This window comes from Theropithecus gelada, chromosome 4 (genome assembly GCF_003255815.1).
Source record: "Theropithecus gelada isolate Dixy chromosome 4, Tgel_1.0, whole genome shotgun sequence".
NCBI lineage: Eukaryota > Metazoa > Chordata > Mammalia > Primates > Cercopithecidae > Theropithecus > Theropithecus gelada.
The window spans coordinates 974069-986114 of NC_037671.1; the positions used below are offsets into that span (position 1 = coordinate 974069).

The 12046-nt window shown below is 45.9% G+C and overlaps 1 protein-coding gene across 2 annotated transcripts; it reads left to right on the top strand.

Annotated features, from left to right (window-relative positions):
• The first annotated feature begins 996 nt into the window (after positions 1-996).
• On the top strand, positions 997-10201 carry LOC112622176 (tripartite motif-containing protein 10). Of its 2 annotated transcripts, XM_025381433.1 has the most exons (8): positions 997-1767; positions 2938-3033; positions 3557-3787; positions 4781-4803; positions 5117-5232; positions 6411-6443; positions 7665-7840; positions 8380-10201. In XM_025381433.1, the coding sequence occupies exons 1-8, from the start codon at positions 1342-1344 to the stop codon at positions 8461-8463; spliced, it is 1185 nt and encodes a 394-aa protein (XP_025237218.1). In that variant the 5' UTR covers positions 997-1341; the 3' UTR covers positions 8464-10201. The 2 variants fall into 2 exon arrangements, with proteins under 2 accessions (XP_025237218.1, XP_025237217.1); XM_025381432.1 differs by having other exon boundaries at positions 7665-10201.
• Positions 10202-12046: the final 1845 nt, after the last annotated feature.

Here is a 12046-nt window from a genome sequence, read left to right on the forward strand (position 1 = left end):
CTGTTGTCTAGGCTGGAGTGCATTGGTGCGATCTCGACTCACTGTAAGCTCTGCCTCCCGGGTTCACACCATTCTCCTGCCTCAGCTTCCCGAGTAGCTGGGACTACAGGTGCCCGCCACTACGCCCGGCTAATATTTTTTGGTATTTTTAATAGAGACAGGGTTTCACCATGTTAGCCAGGATGGTCTCGATCTCCTGACCTTGTGATCCACCCACCTCGGCCTCCCAAAGTGCTGGGATTACAGGCATGAGTCACCGCGCCTGGCCAACACACTGGATTTCAAAGGCTTTGCACAAATTAAAAAATGTAAAATGTCTTATTAATAACTTTTTATAAGGATCACATATTGAAATGATAATATTTTGGAAATATAGGACCAAATAAAAAAATCATTAAAATTACTTTCACCTGTTTAGACTATTTTTATATGGCTCCTAGGAAATTTTAAATTGCATATGTGGCTCACATTGCATTTATGTTGAATGGCATTGCTTGGAAGACATAGATCTGACAGCAAATTATTTATGGTCACTCACCTTCTTACTTGTGTGCCTTGGGCAAGTTGAATAACCTGGCTGGGCCTCAGCTTTCTCATTTATGAAATGGAGGTCCTAATAGCACTGATGTTGCAGAGCAGACACAAAAATAAGATCATACTTTTAAATTGCTTATATCAATGTAAAATGTACCGTCATTGTAAATAAATTCTGGCCATTGCTAGTTTTCTTTCTCCTTCCCAGCATAGGGAATATTCCAGCCTTTTTTGAGGCTTGCGGCAGGCCAGTTGAGGCATCACCATTTAAGTTGCTGGTACAGTGTACACCCTGGCACAAGGACCTTATCTGAGCCTCACACTCTCCTACTTGCTGATGGGCAAGCCCTGGGCTGGCTGATACCTCCAATCTCTTTGGAGACAGCTGGCCATATTGCAGGAAGGCTGGAGTGGCATCTCCACTCTGTGACCCAGTCTCCCACCTGCCCCCAAAAGAATATTTCTTTTGACAGTGGACAGCTGACATATCACCACTTTCCTTCTACTGTGAGTGTATCTAGATGGACGGAAAGGAATGGCCAGCCCCTGGTTATGGTCATCTAAGATCACCTCTGAAATGCTGTGAGCCCCTCTTCCTTCCTCTCCTCTGCTATTTCCCATCTCTGCTGTTGGCAGGAGAATAGAATCCTGGCTGCCAGATATGCAAGTGTGTGACGATATGGGTGCTGGTGCATATTTAATATGTACCTGTGTCCAGCCATGTGCACATGTGGGTGTGTGAGTGTGTGGCCCAGCCCTTCCCCCGTGGCCAAGCAGAGAGGGTGGCCTTGAGGAAGCCATAGCAGCATGGCCTCTGCTGCCTCTGTGACCAGCCTGGCAGATGAAGTCAACTGCCCCATCTGCCAGGGTACCCTGAGGGAGCCGGTCACTATCGACTGCGGCCACAACTTCTGCCGGGGCTGCCTTACTCGCTACTGTGAGATCCCAGGCCCAGACCTGGAGGAGTCCCCTACTTGCCCACTCTGCAAAGAACCCTTCCGTCCTGGGAGCTTCCGGCCCAACTGGCAGCTGGCTAACGTGGTGGAGAACATCGAGCGCCTCCAGCTAGTGTCCACACTGGGTTTGGGAGAGGATGCCTGCCAGGAGCACGGAGAGAAGATCTACTTCTTCTGTGAGGATGATGAGATGCAGTTGTGCGTGGTGTGCCGGGAGGCTGGAGAGCACGCCACCCACACCATGCGCTTCCTGGAGGATGCGGCGGCTCCCTATAGGGTAGGAAAGGGGAACTGGGGGATCCCAGGGTGGACTGGACAGCACTAACAGAAACAGCAGAGTTGTGGATTATTTAGGCCGCCCAGAGGCCAAATTCTTTCTCCTTATTTACATGATCACCCAGGCAATAGACCCAGGCATGGAAAATTATGTTTATGTTTTATGTTTTTTTGAGTGTGTTCTGTATTCACTTGTGGCCAACAGATAATGGGAGTTCAACAAATACTTGTTGAATGAATGAGTGACCAAAACATGAGTGTGTGTGTCTGTGCCATGGATCAGGTGTGTCTGAAGTTTATATCTGAGGGAATGATTGTACAAACAGTGTGTATATGTGTTAACGTTTGCATGTTTAGAAGTGTGTCTGGTGTGTTTGTGTGGGAGTCCGAGTATGTACGTATTTGAGTGTGTGAGTGTAACTGAGAGCTCCTGTTTGTGAAAAATTCATGTTTACATATATTCAGGTTGGGTAAATACATGTGGCATGCCATTTGATCTGTCATTAAATGAGTGTGTGCTAGTTTTAGTTGTTTATGAATTGTGTTTTAGTACAAGTCTGTGTGTGGATGTCTTAATTAGTTAATTAGCAACTGATAGTGAGAATTCTAATATATATTTGAACACACATATTTATAATGTGTGTGTACCTGTTCCTAACTCTATTCTGGAGCAAATAATTTTGAAAACAATTTATCAATTATTTTTACATTACCCAAGTTTCTTCTCCCCTTTGGAGTCATACACAGATAATTGATTGCAGTAACAAGGGAGGATTATTATTTACACATGTTCCTTTGGGATGTGTCGGAAACTGGAATGATTTCAGTGCAGGGCATATCAAACTCAGGACAGACCCCAGATACCACTTACCCGAAGCAAAACACAATAGAATGTTTAACCTGAAGAAAGACTCAAGTGGGAAAACCAAGTCACAGCCTCTAGTGGCACAGGGTAAAGGGGAAAGTCCTGACCCAAAGTCGTGGAGACAAATCAAGAGGAACAGACCTAAAGGGAGGAAGCTGTCAGGGCGGAGAAGGCTCGGGGATTATCAGCTAAGGAAGAGACTCCTCTCCTGGGGCCATTTCATTCCTGGAGGCAGAGGCTCAGATGACAAGACAACCCTGAACAAATCAATATCCATCTTGAGTATTTTATGTTCCTTCTCCCCAGGAACAAATACATAAGTGTCTTAAATGTCTAAGAAAAGAGAGAGAGGAGATTCAAGAAATCCAGTCAAGAGAAAATAAAAGGATGCAAGTCCTCCTGGTAAGTCATCACCCCTTCCCCACGTTCCTCCCCTTCCTCACGGTCCAATGTCTTCCTGAAACTGAGGCAACATAGATTATAGGGCTTTGAAGTTATTATGAGTTTAAATCCTGACTCTGACACTAACTCTATGACCTCAAGCAACTCTCTAACTTCAGTTTACTTATCTGTAAAATGGAGAGTAAAAATCATCATGATCTCATTGAATTACTGTAAGTATTAAATGAGACTGTGACTGTAAAGTAGCTCAGGGCTGTGCATATAATGTGCTTTTCATACAAGACAGGAGGTAGGGTGTCCCCACCACCTCCTCCTACACCTTCTCTAAGCCTTACCCCTTTTAGAAGCTGCAGCAGATGGTGCTGAGACAGCACTGTGAGTCTTGCTCCCTGAAATGGGATGACAGGTGAAGAGGAAACCATGATGCAGTTCCAGATCTACCTGGGGACAGGGTAGGAGGAAGAGGAGCAGAGGGAGAAGGAGGAAGCAAACTTTCTCTTGGGCTCTCCTCCTGCCCCCTCAGACTCAGGTGTCCACCAAGAGACAACAAGTGATTTCTGAGTTTGCACACCTGAGGAAGTTTCTAGAGGAACAGCAGAGCCTCCTCTTAGCACAATTGGAGAGCCTGGATGGAGACATCTTGAAGCAACAGGATGAATTTGATTTCCTGGTTGCTGGAGAGATCTGCCGGTTTAGTACTCTTATTGAAGAACTGGAGGAGAAGAATGAGAGGCCAGCAAGGGAGCTCCTGACGGTGAGGCCTGAACCTGAACCCTGCCCCACCTGTGCTGTCCTGTGACTCTTGTATCTTTGCCTTGCCTAAGTCATGTCTCCCTGACTCACACATCTCTGTATCCCAGATGGGAGGTGGGTCAGAGGACCAGAAGGTCTCAATTCTGGTTCATGCTTTTCCAAGTGTTCCCTGGTCACTTTTTGCTCTTTGGTCTCCGCCTCTCCATCCCACCATCTGCCAAAAAGGGAGGATACTTCCCTTAAATATTTCACAGGGCTTTTGTGAGGATCCAACAGTGAGATGGAAGTGAAAGTAGCACTTGGAAAAGTATTAAGTACATTGCAAACCATTCTCTATAGCCTACATGTCACCATCCACCAGTCAGGAAGTTTGTGCTGGTCTATTTCACTTCCTCACACTGGAGGAGAGATATTGGGGTCCCCATAAGGTTTTGGATAGGCAGCATGACTTAGAAGGATGCCCTCAGGACTGAGAAACAGGAGACCTTGGTATGAGACTTACTTTGCCTCTAATGAGCAGGGGAAGGTCACCTCATCATCTTTATCTAAAAAATAAAGGCTTTGGGCTCTGATCCCCAGAGGTGGGTGAGTCCTAATGCTCTGTGACCCTACACATCTGGTATCCTTTTCCTGTTCAGGGCTAGAAATGTATTTTGTATTTTCCAGTCATAAGAAAAGTGGGAGGTACCTGGGCAACATAACAAAATCCCATCTCTACAAAAAAAAAAAAAAAAAAAAAAAAAATTAGCCAGGCATGGTGGCACACCCTTGTAGTCCCAGCTACTCAGGATGCTGAGGTGGGAGGATCCCTTGAGCCCAGGAGGTTGAGGCTGCAGTGAGCCGTGATCACGCCACTGTATTCCAACCTGGGCACCGGAGTGAGACCCTTTCTCAAACAAACAAACAAAAAATAAATAAATAAAATAAAAATTTAAAAAAGAAAAAATGGAAAGGAGAAGCTGGAAACTGAATCCCTGGTTTCTCTTTCTCCTAGGATATCAGAAGCACTCTAATAAGGTAAGCAATATAATTTCTCTCTTTTCTTTTTCCATATAAATATACACGCATGTACTGCATGCCTAGTTATTGCCACACAAGTATATAACATTCTCACTTAAGAATGTAAATTTATGTATAAACCTCTATATACCCAAATGCCTTCTCAGGTATACCCATAGATGCCCAAAAATGGGCAGTGGGATTCATCCATAAGAAGTATGTCTGCCTGCGGGAACTAGCACCTTCATGCCGTTTTAGAAGATGACCGGCTGAGTCTGGAGACATTATTAAGGATGATAATTCCCAGACCCAATCATTTCTGTGCCCCTAGATGTGAAACCAGAAAGTGCCGGAAACCAGTGGCTGTGTCCCCAGAGCTGGGCCAGAGGATTCGGGACTTTCCCCAGCAGGCCCTCCCGCTACAGAGGGAGATGAAGATGTTTCTGGGTAAGAGAATCCCAGGCCTCCACAGAGCACAGGTGGCCGTGAAGCCCGGGTTTAGGAGTGGACTCCACGCTCCACTGCTGAAAGGTGTGACTTTGGCAAGGTTTATTCGTTCCTGTGCCTTGATTTTCTTATTTGCAGATTTTTATAAAATCTGCCTATTAGGATACTGTGACGATGAAGAAAGAGAATAAAGGTGAATATTTCTGGTGAAAAAGTTAAACTGATCTTAAAATAATTCAACAAATCTGATCAGTGGTCATTAAGCAATATGAAAGATAATGATTAACAGTATATCATTCTTAATAAATTAAAAAATCCCACAGCAACATTTGTAATACGTGATAAGTTTTTGATGATGAGCATTGTTAATTAATAGCCAGCCACAGTATTTATCTTGACCCTGTGGTAGCTGGCCCGTGCCTCCCTCCTTCTCACTTTCCTTCTGGAAGTCTGGCTCTCAGAGTTGGACGGTCCTGCGGGGACTGTGCTCCATTTCCTTTTCTGGAACAGGGAGTGGTGGTAAGGGGCGGGAGAGGGTTTGGAACGAGAGTCAGGAATGGGATATGGCTCTCTGCCAACCACCTCCTCACTAACCGTGACAGAATGAATGATGACACCAATTTTTAAATGACTCACCCACAGTGATGTCACCCTAGAAGGACTTTTCCCATAAGTCCATTTCCTGCAAATACTTCCAGTGGCCTGACAGTGAAAGAAATTTTACTCTAATCAAAGACTGACCTTTGACTCTCCCCAAAATTATTTCCAAGTGGAATAATAAATAAATGAACCCATTTCTCTATTCATTAAGCTGATATTTCTTCAGCATTTACTATGTCCTGGGCTCTGTGGGTACAGAGGTGAGCAAGGCAGACATGGTCCCTGTTTGCTCAGGGCTAGGGCAGTGGGGCTCCCAGCAGCAGCAGCATTGCCCAGGAACTTGTTACAAATACAGATGTTCAGCTTCACCCCAGAGCACCTGAATCTGAAACAGGCGTGTTTTAGCAAAAGTGCTCCAGATGATTCTGATGCAAGCTTGGAACCACTGGCCTAGGGGATTCCAGCTTCCATTCTTCTTGTTGTCGCTTCCCTCTTCTGGGCCTCAGTTTCCTCGTCATTAAGTGTCTGATGGTTTTGTAAAACTAATAAAATCTCATCCTGGTTTATTTTCTTTACAGAAAAACTACACTTTGAGTTGGACTATGAGCCAGGTAAGCAGCCTATGTCAGGATGGGAGAGAATGAGAAGTCCTTGAAAAAGAGAGACAATTTTGCAGGATTCTATCTGGGCACTACAATAGTCATAATATACACCCATGCATACATATGCACATCATATATATTATATATGCACATATGCGCTTGTATAGAATACGTGTGTGTATATATGTGTGGGTGTGTGTCACATTCTTTGTAAGGCTCTCAGGAGAACCATGAAGAAAGGACAAGCACATACACATACTACATTCGTGGTACAAAGCTCACATCCTGATCTGCACATGCTGAGTAGATAGAAAGATTAACACAGAATGGGATAAGGTCCATTTGGGAGTGCTTTCTGCATAAAGGGGACTTTGATCTGGGTTTATAATCACATCTTTAGAACTGTGAAGAACCCCTGCTTCCTCTCCGATGTCATTTCACAGATGACAGAAGGAGGGTGGCCTGTGGGTGGGAAAGAAATGAACAGAAGGGACCCCTTCAAGGCTGTCGTTTCTCAATCAACCAGCCTAAGAACCTGGGAGTCACAGAGTTGTTGGAGGGGGTTCTCTAACCCATGGATGGGCCTAAATTTATGGAAGCTTCTCAATTTATGAATACTGAAAGTAACAAAATGCAAAGCTCTGCAGCAGCTTTTGGTGTTAGAAAGTGATCCTCAGACTCTGACAGTTTCAGAATTACTGAGGCAGAGTGAATAACCCAGGCGTGAGCCAGAGAGCCTGCCAAGAGGGAAGACTATACATGAGTCACCAGTGCCCTGGGAGGAAAGCAGGGAGGAATCATGAAGTTTGGACTGAAGGGAGAAATGTCTCTGCACGCCGGGATAGAGACAGGAGGAGGGGAGAATGTGGTGTACTGGCCCCAGGAGAGCCGAGCTGGCACACACAGCTGTGGAAACTAACCAATTTACGATGAGCAGAAGAGCTTTCCCAAGGACCACATGGAACTAAACGAGAGCTTTCACATCCTCTGAGGCAGGCTTTTCAGGCTTTACACGTGCACGAATCACCTGGGCATCTTGTTAGGATGCAGATTCTGAGAGTGTATATCAAACAAGTTCCCAGGTGATGCCACACTGTTGGTCCATGTAGGCACTAGACCTGTTTTTGGTAACAATAACACTAACGGGTGGGGCCCAGGGGGAGTTTCTAGGCCTTCCTTGGAGGTGATGGCATGTCTGCTGACATCTGCCCCTTTTGGTTATCCCCACAGCTCACATTTCTCTAGACCCTCAGACTTCCCACCCCAAGCTCCTCTTGTCCGAGGACCGCCAGCGGGCTCAGTTCTCCTACAAATGGCAGAACTCGCCGGACAATCCCCAGCGTTTTGACCGGGCCACCTGTGTTCTGGCCCACACTGGCATCACAGGGGGGAGACACACATGGGTGGTCAGTATAGACCTGGCACACGGGGGCAGTTGCACCGTGGGCGTGGTGAGTGAGGATGTGCAGCGGAAGGGAGAGCTTCGACTGCGGCCAGAGGAGGGCGTGTGGGCTGTGAGGCTGGCCTGGGGCTTCGTCTCGGCTCTGGGCTCCTTTCCCACACGGCTGACCCTGAAGGAGCAGCCCCGGCAGGTGCGGGTGTCTCTTGACTATGAGGTGGGCTGGGTGACCTTCACCAATGCTGCCACCCGAGAGCCCATCTACACCTTCACTGCCTCCTTCACTAGGAAGGTCATTCCCTTCTTTGGGCTCTGGGGCCGAGGGTCCAGTTTCTCCCTGAGCTCCTGAGAAGGGGCAGTTACCTACCCTCCTCTAAGTACAGGACTCAAATCAACCCAAGAACCACGTGGACTTGATCCCTGGCTGAGTCACCTGGATGACTTGGAATAGAAATGACTGCTTTAGAAGATGGGATGGGGCCGGTTGGTAAGGGATAGAGGAGAGGACACTCAATCTACTGATCAAGCCCTTTCTTCAATGCCCAGTGGATGGCCAGGGAACCTGGATACTCAGGCTGCTGCCAGCTCTCCTCACCACCATCCTTGCTAGGCACAGAAGTAGCTGCATAGACAGAGCACTGGATTTGAAGTCAGAAGACCTGGGTTCTTGAAGAAGCCTTGTAACCAGTTGTATGACTTTAAACAAGATATCTCACCTCTTTTCATCTTGTTTTCTTCCAATAATGTTAGAGTTCATGTAATCACATTCTCTAGAACCATTTATTTTGTGTTAACTATGAACCAAGCAATGTGGTAGCTACTGGTGATTTGAAAATATATATATATTTAAAAACCTGTTATGTATCTGAAAGAGCTCTTGGGAAGACAGAGAAACATAAAGAGGAAATTACAGCACAGTATGGTGGGTGCTATGGGAGGTCCAACCACAGCATTATGGGAGCTCAGGGGAAGGGGTGTAGCCCAACCTGGAGGGAGAGGGTGAGTAGGGGATGGCTTTCTGAAAAGGGTGGTCTAAAGGATGTCTGTGGTCAATAGGGAAAGAGGGGAAGAAGTATCTTAAGAAGAGGAAACAGCAGAGAACTGGCTGGATGACCTGTGACCCATGGAGCACTGGGTCGTTTCCATTGTCCTCATGGGCAGATGTGTGCCATCCCCAGCCGGCACCACTCACTGCCTCCTTCCTCCTGGTGGTGCCACTTCTGGCTGAGATGAAGGTGCAGGGCCTGGGGGCAGGCGGGCATAAGGTATAGCCATAAATCGTAACCCAAGAACCACACTCAGCCCCTGGGGAAATTGTCTTCCTGATCAGTTGATTACCATCTGAGGTCAAGAAATGAGATAGTGGAAGCAAATGGGTCACAAATAGCTCAGCTGTGGGCTCAGAAATTGCTAGGTAAAAGAATTCCAGAAGAAGGCCAGGGCATAAGTTGGATGACCTATGACCTTTAGCCTAAAGACTTGAGACTACCGTAGTTGCGACTACAGTAGTGACATCTGAGAAATGGGATGGAAGAGTGACCATGTTTTATTTTCTAGTTCTTATCAATATTGTATTTCATTTTGCATAATCATGCCCTTCACTGACAGACTCTTTAACATCATCTCTGTTTACTCTGCTCAGATGTAAACTACAATGCTCTGTCATCTCCCTACTGGGTCTCCTGGGAGGAGGGGAGCCATCCAGGGTGCAGTCTCTAAGGCAGAAGGCACAGCGTGCTTAGGCCCAAGCTTAGAATTCAATTGAGAAGTTCTGTTGTTCATCCTTAGCTCAGCAGGTAGAAAAGAGGGGGAGATCAGAAGCCATGGATTAGAGATTGAATTGCTTTCCCTGAAAGTGTGCAGTATCTCATTAAAATGTTGTATATTCAAAAAAATATAGACACACACAAGTGCCTATATAATGATAAAACATATCCAAAACACCCAAACCTGTGATTCCACTCAAAAGTAGATCCTATTTTTCTGTTTATTTTTATTGGCTTTAGCCATGTCTTTTGAAAGGACTATTATCCTCTAAAATGTATGTGTATGAAGATCCTGACTTGCTGTTGGGGAGCTTTACACACCTTGTGTCACTTTATCTTGGTAACTAGCCAAGATCACGCAACCAGTTCATCCGTGTCTGACCCAGGAACTCTTAACTGCTGTGCTGCGCTGTCTCATTCAGAGATGCCTGCATGGGTCCTGGTGATTATTTTAATGCTGGCTACACCCCTACAAGTGACTTGGATTCAGAAATACAATTTATATTTCTTCTTTTTAAATTATTTTTTTTTTAATAGTCATATGTCAGTGAAAACAATTTATATGTCTTACAGTGAGAAATAAAACTGCTCATAAGTGAAAACACTCATGTTGGTCTGTCAGTACCTGCTTCTCCCCTAGGGTAATTTTACTTGAAGTTTACTTGTTTTCAGAGTACGGAGTCAGCACAAGGGAAGTTGACAGATCCTAAAACCTGGTAACTTCAAGATAAGGCAGCTTAATGAACCTCCTCGCTCTGCTGGCCGGAAGTGGGACTCTGGGTTCACTCCCCAGGAAGTGCTCAAGTCTAGAGGCCCCAGAGTCCCAGCTGCCCTTTCCGATTCTGAAGGACTGTTGCACACTTGTAACGTCCACAGTTTACATCTCATTTTTCACAGCTTACATGGTAGCAACCCTTTCTATTGCAAAGAAGTGAGACCCACTCAAGTTAGTTCAAATAATAGGTAAGTTTATTATAAGGGCAGAAATAAGGAAAATGGGATTTTCCACCATGAGCCAGTCCTCGTGAGAAGCTATGTCAGGGGTGAGTGAGTTGGTGGGGTCACCACTTGTTCGTGTAGGAAGAACTAGAGATTCCAAAAATGTTGATAACAATAACACACATAGAACTCATTTTGGCCAAACACCACAATAAATATTTGTATATATCAACTCATTTAATCCTCACAACAACCCTAGGAGGTAGGTGCTGTTATTAATATGCCCATCTTGTACATAACAGAACTGAGACATGTGGAGGCTGAGCAGCTGGTCTCAAATCAGCCGATAGTGAGTAGCAGAGCCAGCATTTGAATTCTTGTGGTTCGGCTCCTGAGTCTCTGCTCATGACCGTTGGTATGTTGTATGCCCAGGACCTACTGGTAAGAAGTGGGCTAGAAGTCCAAAGAAACGTGAAGACTGGATCTTCCTGCGGCTCTCAGTAGCATGGGTTGTGGACACCTGTTCCAATACATCGTGGCTGCACATGCAGCTCTGATTCTCTCTGTGTCTGCTCTTCTTGCCAACTAATGACACATTCATCAAGGATCCCTTCTGAATCTCCAAGAGGACCTGATGGTTTCAGTTAATTACTATTGTCCCTCTTTGATAAGGTCTTCCTTGACAAGTGACCTCACAGACTTGTTTGGCCAATTATCTGCTGTTCAGACTCCCACCCCGGCCCGATCATCTGCGGTCACGTCAGAAGGGACCAAGGGGGGCCTGGAAGGCATCTTCAGTGTAACTGACTTCTCTCCTGTGGAGAGACCCTGGGGACTGTCAGTCTCCTCCCACTCCTGGTACAAGTTCTCTTGGTGACATTAACTCCATCTGGGATGCAGGAATTGCTAGCTGTCACCTTCAGGGGTGTTCTTTCCTTGGCTAATGTCTTGCTCTTAGATTTGGGATCTTATGTTTCTCTGAGATCTGCAGCTTCACGCCAAATAACTATACATTTTTTCTGAACATCTACACTAGGCTCTTTCTCCTCCCCTCTCCTTCCAACCCCCAACTCTCTGCCCCAGTACTTCTTGTGCAAACGATCCAGACCGGCTTTCCTTAAACACCACTTCTCCCTTCATTCCTGACTCAGAAACCTCACTATGTCTTGGTGTCATCCATTTAGTCTGTTGATTTCTGGTCTTCCCCATTCCTGAACATTCCAGCCTAACCAGGTCGGTTTCCTCACACTCCTACAAAGGTGCCGTGACTTTTTCCTACCTCTATGCTTTCATTCATGTGGTTACCATGACCGAGAATGTTCTCACCTTCCTCTCCCACTTGTCCAATCCCCACCTCCCCCACTAAACCTACCCTGACTTTCCCAGCCTCTCTGTGTCTTTCCTCTGAATTCCCAGAGCACTTAGCCCCTGTGATACCTAATTCAGTGCAGTTACACACTCTCTTCTTATTCTGTATGTGTTTAGTCATAGTTCCACAGCTAAATTAT